This window comes from Bos mutus, chromosome 9 (assembly GCF_027580195.1).
Source record: "Bos mutus isolate GX-2022 chromosome 9, NWIPB_WYAK_1.1, whole genome shotgun sequence".
NCBI lineage: Eukaryota > Metazoa > Chordata > Mammalia > Artiodactyla > Bovidae > Bos > Bos mutus.
Genome location: NC_091625.1, coordinates 83,884,447 through 83,906,082, shown reverse-complemented (window position 1 = coordinate 83,906,082; position 21,636 = coordinate 83,884,447). Strand labels below are relative to the sequence as shown.

The following is a 21,636-nucleotide window of genomic DNA, read 5'->3' as shown; positions in this document are numbered from 1 at the left end:
CTCCCTAACCCCTCTCTACTCTACCCAACTCTGTGAATTTCTGTGTGTTCCAGATGGTGGAGAACACTTAGGGAACTGATTACTGGCTGGATCTGTCTCTCTCCTTTTCATTCCCCCCTTTTATCCTCCTGGCCACTTCTGTCTCCTTCCTCCCTCTTCTCTTCTCTTCTCTGTATAACTCCGTGAACATCTCTGAGCGGTCCAGTTGTAGAGTGCACATAAGGAAGTGATTACTGGCTAGCCCACTCTCTCCTCTATTGATTCCACCTCATCATTCGGGTCACCTCTGACTCCCTCCTCCCTCTTCTCTTCTCCATGTAATGCTGTGAACCTCTCTGGGTGACCCTCACAGTGAAGAAACTTTTCATCTTTAACCTAGACGTTTTATCAACGGTGTTGTATAGAAAGAGAAGTTTTGAGACTACTGTAAAAATAAGACTGATAACTGGAAGCAGGAGGCTTAAGTCCAAACCCTAACTCCAGGGAACTCCTGACTCCAGGGAACATTAATTGACAGGAGCTCATCAAACGCCTCCATACCTACACTGAAACCAAGCACCACACAAGGGCCAACAAGTTCCAGGGCAAGACATACTAAGCAAATTCTCCAGCAACACAGGAAAACAGCCCTGAGCTCCAATATATAGGCTGCCCAAAGTTACTCCAAAACCATAGACATCTCATAACTCATTACTGGACATTCCATTGCACTCCAGAGAGAAGAAATCCAGCTCCACCCACCAGAACACTGACACAAGCTTCCCTAACCAAGAAACCTTGACAAGCCACCTGTACAAACCCACACACAGCGAGGAAGTGCCACAATAAAGAGAACTCCACAAACTGCCAAAACACAGAAAGGACACCCCAAAATCAGCAATTTAAACAAGATGAAGAGACAGAGGAATATCCAGCAGGTACAGGAACAGGTAAATGCCCACCAAACCAAACAAAAGAGGAAGAGATAGGGAATCTACCTGATAAAGAATTTCAAATAATGATAGTGAAATTGATCCAAAATCTTGAAATCAAAATGGAATCACAGATAAATAGCCTGGAGACAAGGATTGAGAAGATGCAAGAAAGGTTTAACAAGGACCTAGAAGAAATAAAAAAGAGTCAATATATAATGAATAATGCAATAAATGAGATCAAAAACACTCTGGAGGCAACAAATAGTAGAATAACAGAGGCAGAAGATAGGATTAGTGAATTAGAAGATAGAATGGTAGAAATAAATCAATCAGAGAGGAAAAAAGAAAAACGAATTAAAAGAAATGAGGACAATCTCAGAGACCTCCAGGACAATATTAAATGCTACAACATTCAAATCATAGGAGTCCCAAAAGAATAAGACAAAAAGAAAGACCATGAGAAAATACTTGAGGAGATAATAGTTGAAAACTTTCCTAAAATGGGGAAGGAAATAATCACTCAAGTCCAAGAAACCCAGAGAGTCCCAAACAGGATAAACCCAAGGCAAAACACCCCAAGACACATATTAATCAAATTAACAAAGATCAAACACAAAGAACAAATATTAAAAGCATCAAGGGAAAAACAACAAATAACACACAAGGGAATGCCCATAAGGATAACAGCTGATCTTTCAATAGAAACTCTTCAGGCCAGGAGGGAATGGCAAGACATACTTAAAGTGATGAAAGAAAATAACCTACAGCCCAGATTATTGCACCCAGCAAGGATTCCATTCAAATATGAAGGAGAAATCAAAAGCTTTACAGACAAGCAAAAGCTGAGAGAATTCGGCACCACCAAACCAGCTCTCCAACAAATACTAAAGGATATTCTCTAGACAGGAAACACAAAAAGGGTGTATAACTTCGAACCCAAAACAATAAAGTAAATGGCAACAGGATCATACTTATCAATAATTACCTTAAATGTAAATGGGTTGAATGCCTCAACCAAAAGACAAAGACTGGCTGAAAGGATACAAAAGCAAGACCCCTACATATGTTGTCTACAAGAGACCCACCTCAAACAGGGGACACATACAGACTGAAAGTGAAGGGCTGGAAAAAGATTTTCCATGCAAATAGGGACCAAAAGAAAGCAGGAGTAGCAATACTCATATCAGATAAAATAGACTTTAAAACAAAGGTTGTGAAAAGAGACAAGGTCACTACATAATGATCAAAGGATCAATCCAAGAAGAAGATATAACAATTATAAATATATATGCACCCAACATAGGAGCACTGCAATATGTAAGACAAATGCTAACAAGTATGAAAGGAGAAATTAACAATAACACAATAATAGTGGGAGACTTTAATACCCCACTCACACCTATGGATAGATCAACTAAACAGAAAATTAACAAGGAAACACAAACTTTAAATGATACAATAGACCAGTTAGACCTAATTGATATCTATAGGACATTTCATCCCAAAACAATGAATTTCACCTTTTTCTCAAGTGCACACAGAACCTTCTCCAGCATAGATCACATCCTGGGCCATAAATCTAGCCTTGGTAAATTCAAAAAAATTGAAATCATTCCAAGCATCTTTTCTGACCATAATGCAGTAAGATTAGATCTCAACTACAGGAGAAAAACTATTAAAAATTCCAACATATGGAGGCTGAACAACACGCTGCTGAATAACCAACAAATCACAGAAGAAATAAAAAAAGAAATCAAAATTTGCATAGAAATGAATGCAAATGAAAACACAACAACGCAAAACTTATGGGACACTGTAAAAGCAGTCCTAAGGGGAAAGTTCATAGCAATACAGGCATACCTCAAGAAACAAGAAAAAAGTCAAATAAATAACCTAACTCTACTCCTAAAGCAACTAGAAAAGGAAGAAATGAAGAACCCCAGGGTTAGTAGAAGGAAAGAAATCTTAAAAATTAGGGCAGAAATAAATGCAAAAGAAACAAAAGAGACCATAGCAAAAATCAACAAAGCCAAAAGCTGGTTCTTTGAAAGGATAAATAAAATTGACAAACCATTAGCCAGACTCATCAAGAAACAAAGGGATAAAAATCAAATCAATAAAATTAGAAATGAAAATGGAGAGATCACAACAGACAACACAGAAATACAAAGGATCATAAGAGACTACTATCAGCAATTATATACCAATAAAATGGACAATGAGGAAGAAACAGACAAATTCTTAGAAAAGTACAACTTTTCAAAACTGGATCAGGAAGAAATAGAAAATCTTAACAGACCCATCACAAGCACGGAAATTGAAACTGTAATCAGAAATCTTCCATCAAACAAAAGCCCAGGTCCAGACGGCTTCACAGCTGAATTCTACCAAAAATTTAGAGAAGAGGTAACACCTATCCTACTCAAACTCTTCCAGAAAATTGCAGAGGAAGGTAAACTTCCAAACTCATTCTAGGAGGCCACCATCACCCTAATACCAAAATCTGACAAAGATGCCACAATAAAAGAAAACTACAGGCCAATATCACTGATGAACATAGATGCAAAAATCCTTAACAAAATTCTAGCAATCAGAATCCAACAACACATTAAAAAGATCATACACCATGACCAAGTGGGCTTTATCCCAGGGATGCAAGGATTCTTCAATATCCACAAATCAATCAATGTAATACACCACATTAACAAATTGAAAAATAAAAACCATATGATTATCTCAATAGATGCAGAGAAAGCCTTTGACAAAGTTCAACATCCATTTATGATAAAAACTCTCCAGAAAGCAGGAATAGAAGAAATATACCTCAACATAATAAAAGCCATATATGACAAACCCACAGCAAATATTATCCTCAACAGTGAAAAATTGAAAGCATTTCCTCTAAAGTCAGGAACAAGACAAGGGTGCCCACTTTCACCATTACTATTCAACATAGTTTTGGAAGTTTTGGCCATAGCAATCAGAGCAGAAAAAGAAATAAAAGGAATCCAAACTGGAAAAGAAGAAGTAAAACTCTCACTGTTTGCAGATAACATGATCCTCTACATAGAAAACCCTAAAGACTCCACCAGAAAATTACTAGAACTAATCAATGAACATAGTAAAGTTGCAGGATATAAACTCAACACACAGAAATCCCTTGCATTCCTATGCACTAATAATGAGAAAACAGAAAGAGAAATTAAGGAAATAATTCCATTCACCATTGCAATGAAAAGGATAAAATACTTATGAATATATCTACCTAAAGAAACAAAAGACCTATATATAGAAAACTATAAAACACTGGTGAAAGAAATCAAAGAGGACACTAATAGATGGAGAAATATACCATGCTCATGGATTGGAAGAATCAATATAGTGAAAATGAGTATACTACCCAAAGCAATTTATAGATTCAATGCAATCCCTATCAAGCTACCAACGGTATTCTTCACAGAGCTAGAACAAATAATTTCACAATTTGTATGGAAATACAAAAAAACCTCGAATAGCCAAAGAAATCTTGAGAAAGAAGAATGGAACTGGAGGAATCAACCTGCTTGACTTCAGGCTCTACTACAAAGCCACAGTCATCAAGACTGTATGGTACTGGCACAAAGACAGAAATACTGATCAATGGAACAAAATAGAAAGCCCAGAGATAAATCCACGCACATATGGACACCTTATCTTTGACAAAGGAGGCAAGAATATACAATGGATTAAAGACAATCTCTTTAACAAGTGGTGCTGGGAAAACTGGTCAACCACTTGTAAAAGAATGAAACTAGAACACTTTCTAACACCATACACAAAAATAAACTCAAAATGGATTAAAGAGCTAAACATAAGACCAGAAACTATAAAACTCCTAGAGGAGAACATAGGCAAAACACTCTCTGACATACATCACAGCAGGATCCTCTATGACCCACCTCCCAGAATATTGGAAATAAAAGCAAAAATAAACAAATGGGTCCTAATTAAACTTAAAAGCTTCTGCACAACAAAGGAAATTATAAGCAAGGTGAAAAGACAGCCTGTAGAATGGGAGAAAATAATAGCAAATGAAGCAACTGACAAACAACTAATCTCAAAAATATACAAGCAACTCCTACAGCTCAACTCCAGAAAAATAAATGACTCAATCAAAAAATGGGCCAAAGAACTAAATAGACATTTCTCCAAAGAAGACATACAGATGGCTAACAAACACATGAAAAGATGCTCAACATCACTCATTATCAGAGAAATGCAAATCAAAACCACAATGAGGTACCATTTCACGCCAGTCAGAACGGCTGCGATCCAAAAGTCTACAAGCAATAAGTGCTGGAGAGGGTGTGGAGAAAAGGGAACCCTCTTACACTGTTGGTGGGAAAGCAAACTAGTACAGCCACTATGGAGAACAGTGTGGAGATTCCTTAAAAAACTGGGAATAGAACAGCCTTATGGCCCAGCAATCCCACTGCTGGGCATACACACTGAGGAAACCAGAAGGGAAAGAGACACGTGTACCCCAATGTTCATCGCAGCACTGTTTATAATAGCCAGGACATGGAAGCACCTAGATGTCCATCAGCAGATGAATGGATAAGAAAGCTTTGGTACATATACACAATGGAGTATTACTCAGCCATTAAAAAGAATACATTTGAATCAGTTCTAATGAGGTGGATGAAACTGGAGCCTATTATACAGAGTGAAGTAAGCCAGAAAGAAAAACACCAATACAGTATACTAACGCATATATATGGAATTTAGAAAGATGGTAACAATAACCCTGTATACAAGACAGCAAAAGAGACACTGATGTATAGAACAGTCTTTTGGACTCTGTGGGAGAGGGAGAGGGTGGGATGATTTGGGAGAATGGCATTGAAACATGTATAATATCATATATGAAACGAGTCGCCAGTCCAGGTTCGATGCACAATACTGGATGCTTGGGGCTGGTGCACTGGGATGACCCAGAGGGATGGTATGGGGAGGGAGGAGGGAGGAGGGTCCAGGATGGGGAACATGTGTATACCTGTGGCAGATTCATTTTTATATATGGAAAAACCAATACAATATTGTAAAGTTAAAAAATAAATAAATATTTACATTTCTCCTAAAAAATAAAAAAAATAAATGGGCAGAGGATCTGAACAGACATATTTCCAAGGAAGATAAACCAATGGTCAACAGGTACAACAAAATGTGCTAAACATCACTAGTCATCATAAGTCAAACCCACAACGAGTTACAACCTCACATGCATACTGCTGCTGCTGCTGCTAAGTCGCATCAGTTGTGTCCAACTCTGAGAGACCCCACAGACGGCACTCAACAGGCTCTTCCGTCCCTGGGATTCTCCAGGCAAGAATACTGGAGTGGGTTGCCATTTCCTTCTCCATGCATACTAGTTATCATCAAAAAGACAAGAAATGACAAGCGTTGGCAAGGATATGGAGCAAGAGGAACCCTTGTACACTGTTGGTAGGAACATAAGTTGATATAGCCAGTATGGAAAACAGTATGGAATTTCCTCAAAAAATTAAAAATAGAACTATCACATAGTCCCACAATTCCACTTCTGGATATTTATCCATAGGAAATGAAAGCACGAACTCAAAAAGACAGAAGTTTGTCAAAAAGAACAATCTTATGTTCCCTGCAATGTTATTTACAGTAGCCAAGATGTCTATGAATGGATGAATGAAGTGTAGTATTCATATACACAATGTAACATTGTTTATCCATAAAAAAAAGGAAAGAAATCTCGCCATTTGAAACAATGTGGATGGACTTTGAGGACATTAGTAGTGGTGGTTTAGTTGCTCAGTCGTGTCTGACTCTTGCAACCCCATGGACTGTAGCCTGCCAGGCTCCTCTGTCCATGGGGTTTCCCAGACAAGAATAATGGAGTCGGTTGTCATTTCCTTTTCTAGGGGATCTTCCTGAACCAGGAATAGAACCTGGGCCTCCTGCATTGCAGATGGCTTCTTTACTGACTGAGCTATGCAAGAAGCCTCTTGAGGACATTGTGCTAAGTGATATACATCAAAGAAAGACAAATACTGTATGATTTGTTTCACTTATATATGGAATCTGAAAACAAACACACTCATGATATAGAGAATAGATTTGTGGTTGCCAGAGGCAAAGAGTGGGATTTGGGCAAAATAGTGAAGGTATTCCAAAAATACAAATTTCCAGTTATACGATAAATCCATCAGAACACTGTAATGCACAGCAGGGTAACTGTGGTTAATAATACAGTAGTGTATAAGTAGATCTTAAAAGTTTTCACCACAAGAAAAAAAAATTATAACCATGTGTGGTGATACCTGTTAACTAGATCTGTGCTGACCATTTCTTAATATATAAAAAACATTGAATTACTATGTTGTATGCATTCATGCTAAGTTGCTTCAGCTGTGTCTGACTCTGACCACATGGACCTCCGCCCACCAGACTCCTCTGTCCATGAGGATTCTCCAGGCAAGAATTATTGCAGATGGTGACTGCAGCCATGAAATTAAAAGATGCTTTGCATCTTTGATTGCAAAAAAAGCTATGACAAACTTAGATAGCATATTAAAAAGCAGAGACAGATTTTCTTTCTTGGGCACCAAAATCACTGCAGACTGTGACTGCAGCCATGAAATTAACAGACACTTGCTCCTTGGAAGAAAAGCTATGACAAACCTAGACAGCATATTCAAAAGCAGAGACATTACTTTGTCAACAAATGTCTGTCTAGTCAAATCTATGGTTTTTCCAGTTGTCCTGTATAGATGTGAAAGTTGCACCATTAAGAAAGCTGAGTACTGAAGAATTGATGCTTTGGAACTGTGGTGTTGGAGAAGATTGCAAGGAGATCAAACCAATCAATCCTAAAGGAAAATAACCCTGAATATTCATTGAAAGGACTGATGCTGAAACTCCAATACTTTGGCCACCTGATGGGAAGAACTGACTCAATAGAAAAGACCCTAATATTCGGAAAGATTGAAGGCAGGAGGAGAAGGGGACGACAGAGGACGAGATGGTTGAGTGGCATCACCGACTCGATGGACATGAGTTTGAGCAAGCTCCTGGAGTTGGTGATGGACAGGGAAGCTTGGCATGCTGCAGTCCATGGGGTCGCAAAGAGTCGGACACAACTGAGTGACTGAACTGACCTGAACTTCATAGTTCTCCTCAGTATGCTCTTGCTATCCTATATCCTTTCCTTAGTGAATGAATAAGCACAATCACATTTTGGGTTCACCTGTATGTGTATGTAACCCTCAACTCATAAGCTCCAGCTCAAACCTCTCTTCAGATAACCAGGCTCATGTGTACAACCATCTAATAGACATCTATTCAAAAACAAATCAGTTGATCAACCAACAAAAACATCCTGTTACCATCTTCTACTTTTCAGTCAAGTTAGAAAAGTGAGAATGATCAAGTCTCTTAGCATGAAACTCTCCTCAAATAAAAAAATATATCCCGTTGATCCTTCTTCCTCCTATTGCAGTAGACAACCCTTTCAACATTCTTTTTTTTTTTTAATGTTTTGTTTTATCTTTTCTTTTTTAAACATTTATTTATTTGGCTGCACCAGGTCTTCATTGCTGCACTTGGAACCTTCCATCTTCATTATGGCATGCGGGATCTTCAGTCGTGTCATATGAACCCTTAGTTGCAGCAGGTGGGACCTAGTTCCCTAACCAGGGATCAATCCGGGGCCCCCTGCATTGGGAACGTGGAGTTTTAGCCTCAGGACCACCAGGGAAGTCCCCCTTTCTCCATTTTTATCAGTTTTTTCCATAGAAGCCCTTCTGCAATACTGCACAGACCAGTTTCCCTGCTCCAGTCACATATCTGTCCTCCTGCTCTGAGCAAGACTCCAAACTCACAAGCCTGATGGAGATCATCTTCCTGTATAAAAATCTCTCAGCAACATTCTGTTGTGAATTTCTTAACTTCGTCTGTTTTGCTCCTGTACACCTCTCCACCGCCTTCTCATCTCTTCTCTAGAATCCAGCAGTCATAATCCACTCCTGCAGATTCATGTGCTTTTCTGGGAGTACACCATGCTGTCTTGCACTTCCATGCTATTCATTCTTCTCTAAGTTGGCTTCCCTGCCCCAGTAAGCCTCACTAGTTTCCACTAATTCTTTGAGATCAGTTTAAGCATTACTTTCTGAGGAAATTAAGCTATATGTTCCTGCACTGGATTACCACAGAATCTTTTACACACTTCTAGTTTAGCCTTTTAAAGTATTTTTAAAATTATTCATCAACAAACATTTATTCAGACCATACTGTGTACGGGTCATGCAGTGTCATTTTTTCTAAGCACAGGAAGTCTCAACATTGAGAAAGACAAAAAAAGAGTTTCTATTCTCATACACCGTACCATCTCAGTGGAAGATGGAAGGCAGACTGTGGAAGGTAGTGATAACTTTCATAATGAAAATTAATAAACAATGGGCTATGGAATCATTTGGAAAAGAAATTATTTAAACCTAGATGGCTGAAAAGGTTTTTCTGAGGAGTTGATATTTAAGCCTGGTGAGATCTAAATGTTATGACATATCCAGCCAAGTAAATATCTGATGGAAGATCATTTAAGGCATAAAGAAAGAACAGTTCAGGTTAAGACCCTAGGGGATAATGATTTTAGAACATTTGAGAAGTGGAATGAAGATGTGGGAGGCCAGGTAGGGTTTTTTTGTTTTGTTTTATGCATTTAATCCCCAAAGGCTCTGCAACCTAAGTAGTGCAATCATAATTGAGGTATAAGAGAAGGTTGCAAATTTTATGTAGTCACAAATGATAGACTAGGAAATACTAAAATCAGGATTAAAACGGATCTTTCTGAATCCAAAACCATGTGTTTTTTCCACCTACAATGTAACCAATGTTATACTGTGAAAAAGAAATATTCAAATCCCACAGGATGAGACTATACAACTTCTTGGACAGTTAGGATTAAGTATGGGATGGTGGAGTGTTCCATTCTCAAATGAATTACATCAAGATCAGACAAATTTATGGAGAAAAAAATCATCTCTTCATTTGAAATTGCTAGACTTCTAATATCCACTCTGTGTTTCTAGTATAATACAGAGAGTTACAACTTTTTGTTTTTTGTTTTCAAATGATAAGACAGTGTTAACTGTAGGAAAACATGAGGCAAGGTCAACAATTGCAAATCTAGCAATGTGTCCCTTTGCTACTTCTATGCGAGAGGGAAGGGAAAGGGCTGTCTGTTGAAAACATCACAAAACACTTTTCACCCTATTGATTTTCATATGGAAAAAGTCAGTAGTGAACACAATTTGAAACTTCAATATTCTGATTCTCCTGGACCTCTGTTAAACCATGACCATGACCAATGAAGTCCCTCAGGGGCTGTCTTGGCACATGGAATCCTTCGTAGTAACAGAAACATCCAACTTCTGAACAGATCATGGCTTTGATCTTATCATTCTCCTGCTTTCCATGCCCTTTTCCTCCCTTCCTCTCAAATCAAACCCAGCCAACAGTAGAGGCTCTGATCAAATCATAACTTTCTCCAGGAAGCCATGCCTGACCTCTTCCTGTATCCTCGGCAGACAGGGATTTCAAATTAAACATTTCTTAACAATCATTATTACAGTTCCATGACATTCTTTTCATTTAAAATTACACACATATATACACATGAATTAACTTTGTAATTTTATAGTGTAATTGCAATTTTAAATTATATGAATAATGTGGCAGAGTATTCAGAATAAAAAATCCTACACATTATGACATAAAGAGAGTACATATCTTTTACTTTTTAATTATATTTAGAAGTAAAATGACAAACTTGAACATCTGAGTCAGTCTCACTTACTTGTCTAGACTTTTCTCTGCTTCCAAAGGTTGATTATTAGCTATCATACATATTTCTATATAATATTAAATAATCTAGTGATATGCATTAGGGGAAAGAAACTAGCACTAACTATGTCTCTACCACACATCAGCTACTTTTTCCAATACTCTCACCTTTTCAATCCCCAGAACAGCCATATAGGATAGGTAATTTTTTACCCCTATTTTACATATGGAAACTCTGGGTCCCCAAAATTATATTACTTGTAACATTTACATAGCTTGAAGTAGGAAGTATAAAAACGTTAATCTAGATATACAGTTCTGAATCCAAATCTTAAACTTCCCTCCCTTATATCATTTTCATAGACATTTTATAAGCAACCATATATTCATGCAAATTGAGCATCTAAAATAATTCAATTTTAAAAATTAATTTAATTATTAAACTGGTCTTATAATCATGAAAGTATATGAACACTGTTTTCAATTGTCATGCATAATTTCACTGTATGATTCTAGCAAGAGACTATTCACAATTTTTAATTTAATAATTTTCTAATCAAGAATTATTTTGATCTCCTGTTTCTTTACCACCCTCTGATAGATGTCTGATGTTTTCATGACTCTGGTATCTTTATTGCAGGAAAAATTAATGGAAAATTATAAGTATCCCATCAACATTGAAGATAAAAAATTAGTAAAGTCCATGTTTATAAACCTACCTCTCTCTACTTCTCCTTACTGATATTGACCATATTATGCCAATAAATACTCTCTTAGGTATCAGAAAATGGTTTTCCATGACAAGATATAAAAAGCTTGCCATAAAAAGCAAGGTCAGTTCTCTTCCAAGAAAAGGCGTCAAGGAGCTTGTCTATCCTCCTAATTTTTCCCTACAAATATTTTAATTTGAACTAAGCAATGGCTAGCTTATCCTGCTGAAAGGATGTTTTAAATGATAGAATCCAAGTGACTAGAACCTGTCTTCAATGTCTTTTAACCTGGACCCTGGAAATGCTAGCTTTCTAACATCAAAGATCAGAGATGATCCAAACTGATAACTGTACTGTGGATTTGATCTTGTAAAAATCAGCATTCTGATTGACGGTATGTTTAGATCTATTGATATAATTATTTTCTATGCACCTTAGTCTGATTAATTTTCAGTGTCAGTGGTAATATGGTCAAAACATATGTCTATAATCTTTACGTATGAAACAAAAAATATTTGTGAAATTTTAAGTAAGCTTTGCATTAAATGCTCTTTCTTTATACATAGGCAAACAACTTTTATATATCTAGAATCATATGAGAGAAACACTATGTGCTTTGGCTCCAGAAATATTTAGATTCAAATTTTACCTCCAGGTACAATGTACACAGCTTTAGGGAATTCAACTACTATGAACTTTAGTTTCCTCATTTCTAATGATATATAACACTGAGCTGATAAGGTCATATGGATGATCAAATAAAATCTTTTCAGGACTGTGAGTTTTAACTGGAATAACATATTAAAATGCCTAAGGTCTAATAGGCATTTTAGTGTTATTTATTCCCTAATATGGGTAGCTAATTAAAAGTTGCTTTCATTTTTCTGTACTGAATAAATGTATGAGTATAAAGGGGTCACCTGTAAATATTTTACCATAGTAAATAATTAACATTGTTTTAATATTTGTAATTCAGATATTTAAGGATTAAATTTACTGTATATAAGGAAAAAGAGTTAATCATGCAATTCTCAATAAGTTTTATATAATACTATAACATGCTATTTTCCAAACATTTTGTAAAATGTGGCAATTTTTGAAATTTTCTTTAAGACTAAGAATATTTTAGTTAAAGAAACTTTACTGGGGAAGAAACAAAAAATATATATCAGTAATTTAATGGTCAAACATACTGGAGAGAAATGACTTCTGGTAACCAACCCGTGAGTGCATGAATCACTGTGAACTCTCCCAGTTCTCTCCTCTCTGCCACATGGATGCTGAAAAAGCAAAAACACAATAATACAGTCAATAACATTTGAAAACAGGAAGAGGTCTATAAAAGACAGGAATCTCTAACAAGCAGTGGTAAAAGAATAAATGGGCTCTCCAGATGGCTTAGTGGTAAAGAATCTGCCTGCTAAAGCAGGAGAAGTAGGAGTTTCGGTTCAATCCCTGGGTCAGGAAGATCCCCTGGAGTGGAAATGGCAACCCACTTAAGTATTCTTGCCTGGAAAATTCCATGGACAGAGGAGCCTGGTGAGCTCCAGTCCAAGTGGGGTCACAAAGAGTCAGACACGACTGAACACACACACACACACACACACACACACACACACACACACACGATAAGAATAAATGTAGGGGTCCCACTGGTTATAAATGACTGAATAAGAATATACTTTTCCAACACTCAGATGACTTGTTTTGATAAGGCATTTAAATCGATCCCTGATAGCTCAGTTGGTAAAGAATCCGCCTGCAATGCAGAAGACCCTGGTTTGATTCCTGGGCAGGAAGATCCCCTAGAGAAGGGATAGGCTACCCACTCAAGTATTCTTGGGCTTCCCTTGAAGTTTAGCTGGTAAAGAATCCTCCTGCAATGCAAGAGATCTGGGTTTGATGCCTGGGTTCGATGCCAGGGTTGGGAAGATCTCCTGGAGTAGGGAACGGCTACCCACTCCAATATTCTGGCCTGGAAAATTCCACGGGAGGAGCCTGGCAGTCTACAGTCCATGCGGTTGCATAGAGTTGGACACAACTGAGATTTCACTTCACTTCACTTCATATATATAGATGATACATAATCTTTTCTGTATATTCAACATATTATCATAGTCTTTTAAAAATAGGGCAGTGTCTTTCCTCTTTCGAGTTTCAGTAATTATCATAAGATTCCTATGAGTCCGTATATTAAGCCAGTCTCACACATGGCAGGGCAAGATGGGCATCACACATTTTTGATAAAATCCTTAGATAATTTTAGAGAAGCCAGAAACATCCATTCTATCTTGTACAAAAGAGTGGATCTGCCCCTATGGCATAAAGTCAATGAGACTGTGATTGATTAACTATCACTCTTCTTATTTTAATCCTTTACTTTTAATATTTTTCTGAAGTGATTAGTCTATTTTCAGTAACACACACAAATATTATATCTATATTTTGCTCAGGAATCAGAGCTTCAGTTCAACCTTATGCCAGTGGTGGTGACTGATGGTATTGATTGGTATACATGTTTTTTAATTCAGAAAGAAATATTAGTCACACACTCCATCATTCAGAAATTTATATTGGTTTTTTGTTTGCAGATTATAAACTGTGATGTGTCCACATATCTCCAAGATAACAAATATCTGCTGCTGCTAAGTCGCTTCAGTCGTGTCTGACGCTGTGCGACCCCATAGACGGCAGCCCAACAGGCTCCCCCATCCCTGGGATTCTCCAGGCAAGAACACTGGAGTGGGTTGCCATTTCCTTCTCCAATGCGTGAAAGTGAAAAGTGAAAGGGAAGTCTCTCAGAGGTGTCGGACCCTCAGCGACCCCAAGGACTGCAGCCTTCCAGGCTCCTCTGTCCATGGGATTTTCCAGGCAAGAGTACTGGAGTTGGGTGCCATTGCCTTTGTAGATATTCACAGTCTAACCTCCTTTTTGAATAATCATATTTAGGAGGTGACTGTACGAAGCTCATAAAAGTAGTGTTATTTCCTCTGCACATGTCACAGTGATATTTAAATAACTACTAAATATTAATTTTTAGTGTAGAAAGCTAAAACTCACATTAAGAAATTCACTACTGTAAAATCTGAGAAGAACTTTTGGACAAATATAAATTGGACCACGTAGTGATTTCCACTTCAAGGTCTAAGAAGCATCCTGCATTAAGCCTGGTCCTTTATTTACAAGTTGGATTCGTTTGTTTTTCAAAAATAACCATAATGCCATTTCTCAAGTTTTTTTAAAATTCTACTGTAGCTTTAAGAAAGATAAAAATGCCACTCCGATTATTCGGGTCAAGCATTTACTGCTTCACTGGCCTGGCTGCTCTCATTCTCAGAACTTCAAGTTAGATCTGAGAATTAGGAACATTATTTCCTTTCAAAGATAAACAAACATAGTTGTTACCATTTTAAATACTTAGTAGTATTCAACTATCTAAATGCTGTGAGCTGAGCTTTTAAAAATGATTGAAATTAAGGGTTGCAAGCTGGGTAACACAAATTCCAGATAGAAAATTGAGGGTTGGTAACAGAAAAGAGAGATGAAGAGGCTGGCAGTAGGAGGGGCTGTTTTTGTTTGTGTGGCTTTGGGAGAGAAAAAGGAAGCTAAGCCAAAAGAAAACCACAAAAAAACAGACCAGGCTTCTGACTGACATAGCTGTGTATAATAATAGAAGGGGAGGGGGCTGAGCTTTGAGCCAGTGGCTGGAGTGGCCAGTTAGAGCAAGTGGGTGTGTTCTGCTGAAAAGGATCTGGTGTGATAAACTGCAGGAGGGGGAAGGGTAGCAAATCCAAGCTGGTGCATTGTGTGTGAGAATTCTTCCACGGATTGGAGACACACAGTTGCCTTGCATTGGCAACTCAGGTATCAGAGCTTTTTTGCATTACTCAGGCCAGAATAAAACACTAGTGGTAAAGAACGCACCTGCCAATGCAGGAGATATAAGACATGCAGGTTCAATCCCTGCCTCAGGAAGATGCCTTGGAGAAGGAAATGGCAACCCACTCCAGATTCTTGCCTGGAAAATTCCATGGACAGAGGAGCCCGGTGGGTTACAGTCCATGGGGTTGCAAAGAGTCAAACACGACTGAAACAACTTAGCACTGGCACAAGGACCAGAATAGAGGAAGCACAGTCTGCAAGTGGAAGCTAAGACATGCCTCGAATAGGTTGGTGCAGGAACATAAGACACAAGCAGATTTCCCAGGAATATTGAAGGAAACATGACTGTTTTCATTGTGAATGTATAAAAAGGACCAGTGTTACCTAAACCATGAGGAACACATGGACATCCTTCAGAAGAGATCAGATTTTCAAGATTAGCAAATGATGGCTGCATACACAGAGCCTAAGACTTTAACTGGATCCAGGATACTTTGGAGTAAGAAACGGCAACCCGCTCCAGTATTTTTGCCTGGAAAAATCCCATGGACAGAGAAGCCTGGTGGGCTACAGTCCATGGGGCTGCAAAAGAGTTGGACACGACTTAGCAACTAAACAGCAGGACATATATTCAATAATTAGATGAACCAGTATTTTCCCCTGCAAAATAACTTCTTTCTCTCATTAAACTGAAACTTTACTTTCCATGACTGACTTTTCCATTCATCATAAGGAAACACTGGCTACAGAATCACTTTTGAGCATTTTTATTGGGGGAATTTTGTCTCATTGCTGGCTAACATAAGACTTCAAACCAGTGGCTTTGGAATGTTTATTGTTATAGTAGAAAGTTTACTCTGTTTGGAGAAAATGCTTTTTAAAAATGATTTTTTGAAAAATAAAGGTATGCAATATTGGTGCATAGTTGTTGCTGTTTGCCATTTTGTTTTTATACAAGTGGGTGATAATTCTTTATTCTACTTACTCAACATTTGCCAGCTTAATGATAGCTTTACACAAAAGCATTGGCCAAAGTTCAAATTCATAGGTTGTAGCTGGAAGCAATAGATTATTTTCTTCATCAAAAGGCAGAAAGTCATCAATGGTTATCTTTCTCCAGCAACCCTAAAGATGCAAAGAAAGGAATATACCATTAGTGATTTATATTATTTTTCAAACACATTCTTATATACTGCTGACATTATTATTTACAATTTGTACAATTTTATAAAATTTAAAATTTTATTTTATAATTGTGATTTTATTTTAGCATCTTACGCCTAATGGCTGACCTACTAGTATTGTATACTACTCTGAGAAATTTAGCTTATTATTTCATTTATTGTAATTAAAACATGTCTATATCTATATCTATAGTGTCATTATTTATGAGGTCTTTTAGCACATTCTTGGATGCCTCATCCTACATAATGGAGTAAATTGAACTATTTCAAAAGCAAAACCAAAACATCATGCAATCATGGATAAGTTTAGGCGCAATTAAATAACTTATTTGTAGTCATAATGCAAATTCTCCAAATGTAACTTTAGTAATGATTTTTTATCCTCATAGGCTCAGTGAGATTATACTTCCAATTACCATATTACTCTTACTCCTAATTAAAGATCTATTTTGAACATAAAGTTAGTTAATTCTTTATCTAATAAAATCATGATATATTTACATATATATATCACTTCATAATTAAAAGTTTGAGATAAATGACAAAAATTAATGATTGTGAGCTCAAACTCCTTTAAACTTTGGTTTTACATGTGAGATTTATTTTTCAGCAGTGATGCAAGCCTTGTGAACTCAAGGATCTGCATAATACATGGCTTATACCTATACCATTGAATTGTTTATAGTCTAGAGAGGGAGGACAAATAAGAATATACAAAATACAAAATGTAATTGTAATATGTTTCAAACGCTCTGGAATAAGAAAGGAAATGTGACTAATTTGCTCAGTGGATGTCTTCACAGGAAGTTGACATTTGAATTCAAGCCTTAACTAACAGTATACTTTTCCTAGGTAGATAGGAACAGTAGAGTGAAAATGTCTTATTTTTATGACACTTGTAACTGAATTCATACTACATTATTTAGTGGTTATGTGACTTTTTATTTCTTTCTTTGTGGATAATGTAGGGCAAGACAGGTTTGAAGGAACAAGTATTTAGCTATTCTCTCTTCAAACTTTAGGTGAAACAACTCAAAATAATACACAGTAAAATTGACTGGATTGATCTCCTTGCTGTCCAAGGAATGAATACATAAATGAAATGTTCTGTATATATAAATACAAATAATTTTTGCACTTGGTATTTTTGGACCTAACAAAAGCAGAAGATATTAAGAAGAGGTGGCAAGAATACACAGAAGAACTACACAAAAAAGATCTTCATGACCCAGATAATCACAATCGTATGATAATTCACCTAGAGCCAGACATCCTGGAGTGTGGAGTCAAGCGGGCCTTAGGAAGCATAACTACGAACAAAGCTAGTGGAGGTGATGGAATTCCAATTGAGCTATTTCAAATCTTAAAAGATGATGCTGTGAAAGTGCTGCACTCAATATGCCAGCAAATTTGGAAAACTCAGCAGTGGCCACAGGACTGGAAAAGGTCAGTGTTCATTCCAGTCCCTAAGAAAGGCAATGCCAAAGAATGCTTAAACTACCGCACAATTGCAGTCATCTCACACGTTAATAAAGTAATGCTCAAAATTCTCCAAGCCAGGCTTCAACACTACATGAACCATGAACTTCCATATGTTCAAGCTGGATTTAGAAAAAGCAGAGGAACCAGAGTTAAATTGCCGACGTCTGCTGGATCATCGCCAAAGCAAGAGAGTTCCTGAAAAACATCTACTTTTGCTTTATTGACTATGCCAAAGCCTTTGACTGTGTGGATCACAATAAACTGTGGAACATTCTTCAAGAGATTGGAATACCAGACCACCTGACCTGCCTCTTGAGAAACCCTTATTCCGGTCAGGAAGCAACAGTTAGAACTGGACATGGAACAACAGACTGGTTCCAAATAGGACAAGGAGTTCGTCAAGGCTGTATATTGTCACCCTGCTTATTTAACTTTTATGCAGAGTACATCATGAGAAACGCTGGGCTGGAAGAAGCACAAGCTGGAATCAAGATTGCCAGGAGAAATATCAATAACCTCAGATATGCAGATGACACCACCCTTATGGCAGAAAGTGAAGAGGAACTAAAAAGCCTCTTGATGAAAGTGAAAGTGGAGAGTGAAAAAGTTGGCTTAAAACTCAACATTCATAAAATGAAGATCATGGCATCTGGTCCCATCACTTCATGGGAAATAGATGGGGAAACAGTGGAAAGAGTGGCAGACTTTATTTTTTTGGGCTCCAAAAATCACTGCAGATGGTGACTGCAGCCATGAAATTAAAAAGACTTTTAAGTGGACCTGGGAAATTCAAGCCTATGTTTTTCCAAGGTCAACTGTAATTATCGTTATGTTCAAGCAATGGAGTACAAGGTAGATCAACAAATATTAGCATAAAAAATGTCCATGGTTAGGGAAAACATACAGAATGATGAATACTATATGATCTCACTGTTGGCACAGATTATATATAGTGTGTTTACATATATACTTTTAAGAAAAAGGTTTAAGAGGGTAAACAGATAATTTACTATGATTGTCTGGGTAGGTAGACTCATAGGGACATTTCATTTACCAATTTAAACATTTTAATAGTTTTTGAATGTTTTGAATGTTTGAATAGTTTTAATAAAAGCATATATAGAGTTAATAATGGGTTTTCCTGGTGGCTCACTGGTAAAGAATCTGCCCACAACGCAGGAAACCCAGGTTTGATCCTTGAATTGGGAAGATCCCCTGGAGAAGGGGATGGCAACCCACTCCAGTATTCTTGCCTGGAGAATCCCAAGGATGGAGGAGCCTGGTAGGCTACAGTCCATGGGGTTGCAAAGAGCTGGGCATGACTGAGTATGTTTTAATAAAAGCATATATAAAATCAATAATGAATTGAGAATAAAAAATTTCCATTTTGAAAATAAAAGTAATTGAATAATGGGAAAGTAATTTGTTACTGCAGCCACGAAATTAAAAGACGCTTACTCCTTGGAAGGAAAGTTATGACCAACCTAGATAGCATATTCAAAAGCAGAGACATTACTTTGCCAACAAAGGTTCGTCTAGTCAAGGCTATGGTTTTTCCTGTGGTCATGTATGGATGTGAGAGTTGGACTGTGAAGAAGGCTGAGCGCCAAAGAATTGACGCTTTTGAACTGTGGTGTTGGAGAAGACTCTTGAGAGTCCCTTGGACTGCAAGGAGATCCAACCAGTCCATTCTGAAGGAGATCAGCCCTGGGATTTCTTTGGAAGGAATGATGCTAAAGCTGAAACTCCAGTACTTTGGCCACCTCATGCGAAGAGTTGACTCACTGGAAAAGACTCTGATGCTGGGAGAGATTGGGGGCAGGAGGAGAAGAGGACGACAGAGAATGAGATGGCTGGATGGCATTACCGACTCAATGGACGTGGGTCTGAGTGAACTCAGGGAGTTGGTGATGGACAGGGAGTCCTGGCGTGCTTCGAGTCATGGGGTCGCAAAGAGTCGGACACGACTGAGCAACTGAACTGAACTGAACTGAACTGATGCCTTGAAAACACTATTTAAAGAACAAAAATGTCACTGGGTGTGAGAGACTTTGTTTCAAATGCTGACTGCAAACTCTACCCGGACTGTGGGTTGGGGTAAGAAAAATGCAGGAGATAGGGTTTGTGCGGTGTGTCTTGTACCCACAGTTGAATAAACTCCAAATTGTATAATAATGTTGTGCTTAAAAAGTATAAAAGTTAACCAGAAATAAAAACTAGTATGCTTTTGTATGGAAAGATAGATGACGATTGGGGAAAACCACTGGTCTCAATGTGTGTGTTTTCTTGCTTATTCAGAGCTAAATGAAAGCACTCAGAGAAAGATTGCCAAGAGCAGTACATATTTCAAGTGGAGAGCAATAATGTAATTGCTTTTTTCAAGGAGCCCAAGGAATGCTGACATTGGAAAGTACCGAGGAGACCATGTGTAGCTCAGTAGCAGTGTTATCATTGCCAGGTGAAAGAAAAAAGAAAACTCTGTTTTATGATACTGTTCTTCATGCTACCTAATAAATTTTTATCTGGTTGATGTCAAAGAACTTTGAGGCTATTCACTTAGAATCCAAACTGGAAAAAAATGGGAATTTTTTTATGGGAGAAACAATACACTGGTATAAAAACCTGAACATTAAGTGTCATGCCAAAAGGTTCTCATTGGTTGGTTTACTTTGAAGTGATTAAAGGTGAAAGTGTTAATCACTCAGTTGTGCCTGACTTTGCAACCCCATGGACTGTAGCCTGCCAGGCTTCTCTGTCCTTGGGATTCTCCAGGCAAGAGTACTGGAGTGGGTTACCATTCTCTTCTCCAGGGGATCTTCCCAACCCAGGAATCAAACTTAAGTCTCCTACATTGCAGGCAGATTCTTTACCATCTCAGCCATATAAATTCTTCAAGGGGCAATAAGAAAGAGGGAGGAGAATACATGCAAAAAGGCAGAAGGAGAAATCTACGTCCAGTAAGAAACAAATTAAAAAAGTGTCTATAAATGAAAAGGGAAAAAAAGCAATTTGCAGCAGCCTTAAGGTGTACAAGACTGCACAGGGGAAGGAAAACTGAGGTAAGGCAGAGGATGCATCTCCAGTACATCATCTTGAGTCAAACAGCAGGAGGTAACAGAGAATGTATGTATGAACGTGTTTCTGAAATATTTGCAGTGAAAACTGAAGGATAGACACATAAATACTGAATTAGAATTGGAAGAGGAAAAAGCCAGAAATTAAATTGTGTATGTCTGGAAAAGGACACATATAGTGAAAATAACAGTCCATTTTACCTTTTCAGAAATAATTTCCTCTAGTTCTGTACTACACCTCATCTGGAAAGAGGTGTTGGCTCAGCCCTACCACCTGGGAATTAGGGGGAGAGAGGCAGAAATGTTTGCTCTTAGCCCAGAGAGAATAGATATCTACAACTAGAAAACCAGGCGGCCACCTCTATTCCATGAACATGGTCTCTCAAACAGCAAAGTTCTTGTTTCTCTTTAAAAATTGCCTCTGTCTATCTATTCACTTTGCTGGTGGCTCAGACTGTTAAGAATCTGCCTGCAGTTCGATCCTGGAGAAGGGAATGGCTACTCACTCCAGTACTCTTGCCTGGAGAATACCACA

The 21,636-nt window shown here is 37.7% G+C and overlaps 1 protein-coding gene across 2 annotated transcripts in view; it reads right to left on the bottom strand.

The window, feature by feature from the left end:
• ADGB (androglobin) overlaps nucleotides 1-21,636 on the bottom strand; it is a 190,694-nt gene that overhangs the window by 125,041 nt on the left and 44,017 nt on the right. For both annotated transcript variants that reach the window (XM_070376828.1, XM_070376829.1), the window contains 2 exons: nucleotides 16,347-16,486; nucleotides 12,673-12,759 (listed from right to left, as the gene is read on the bottom strand). In XM_070376828.1, coding sequence (XP_070232929.1) covers nucleotides 12,673-12,759; nucleotides 16,347-16,486 — 227 coding nt within the window. The remainder of the gene's footprint in view (nucleotides 1-12,672; nucleotides 12,760-16,346; nucleotides 16,487-21,636) is intronic.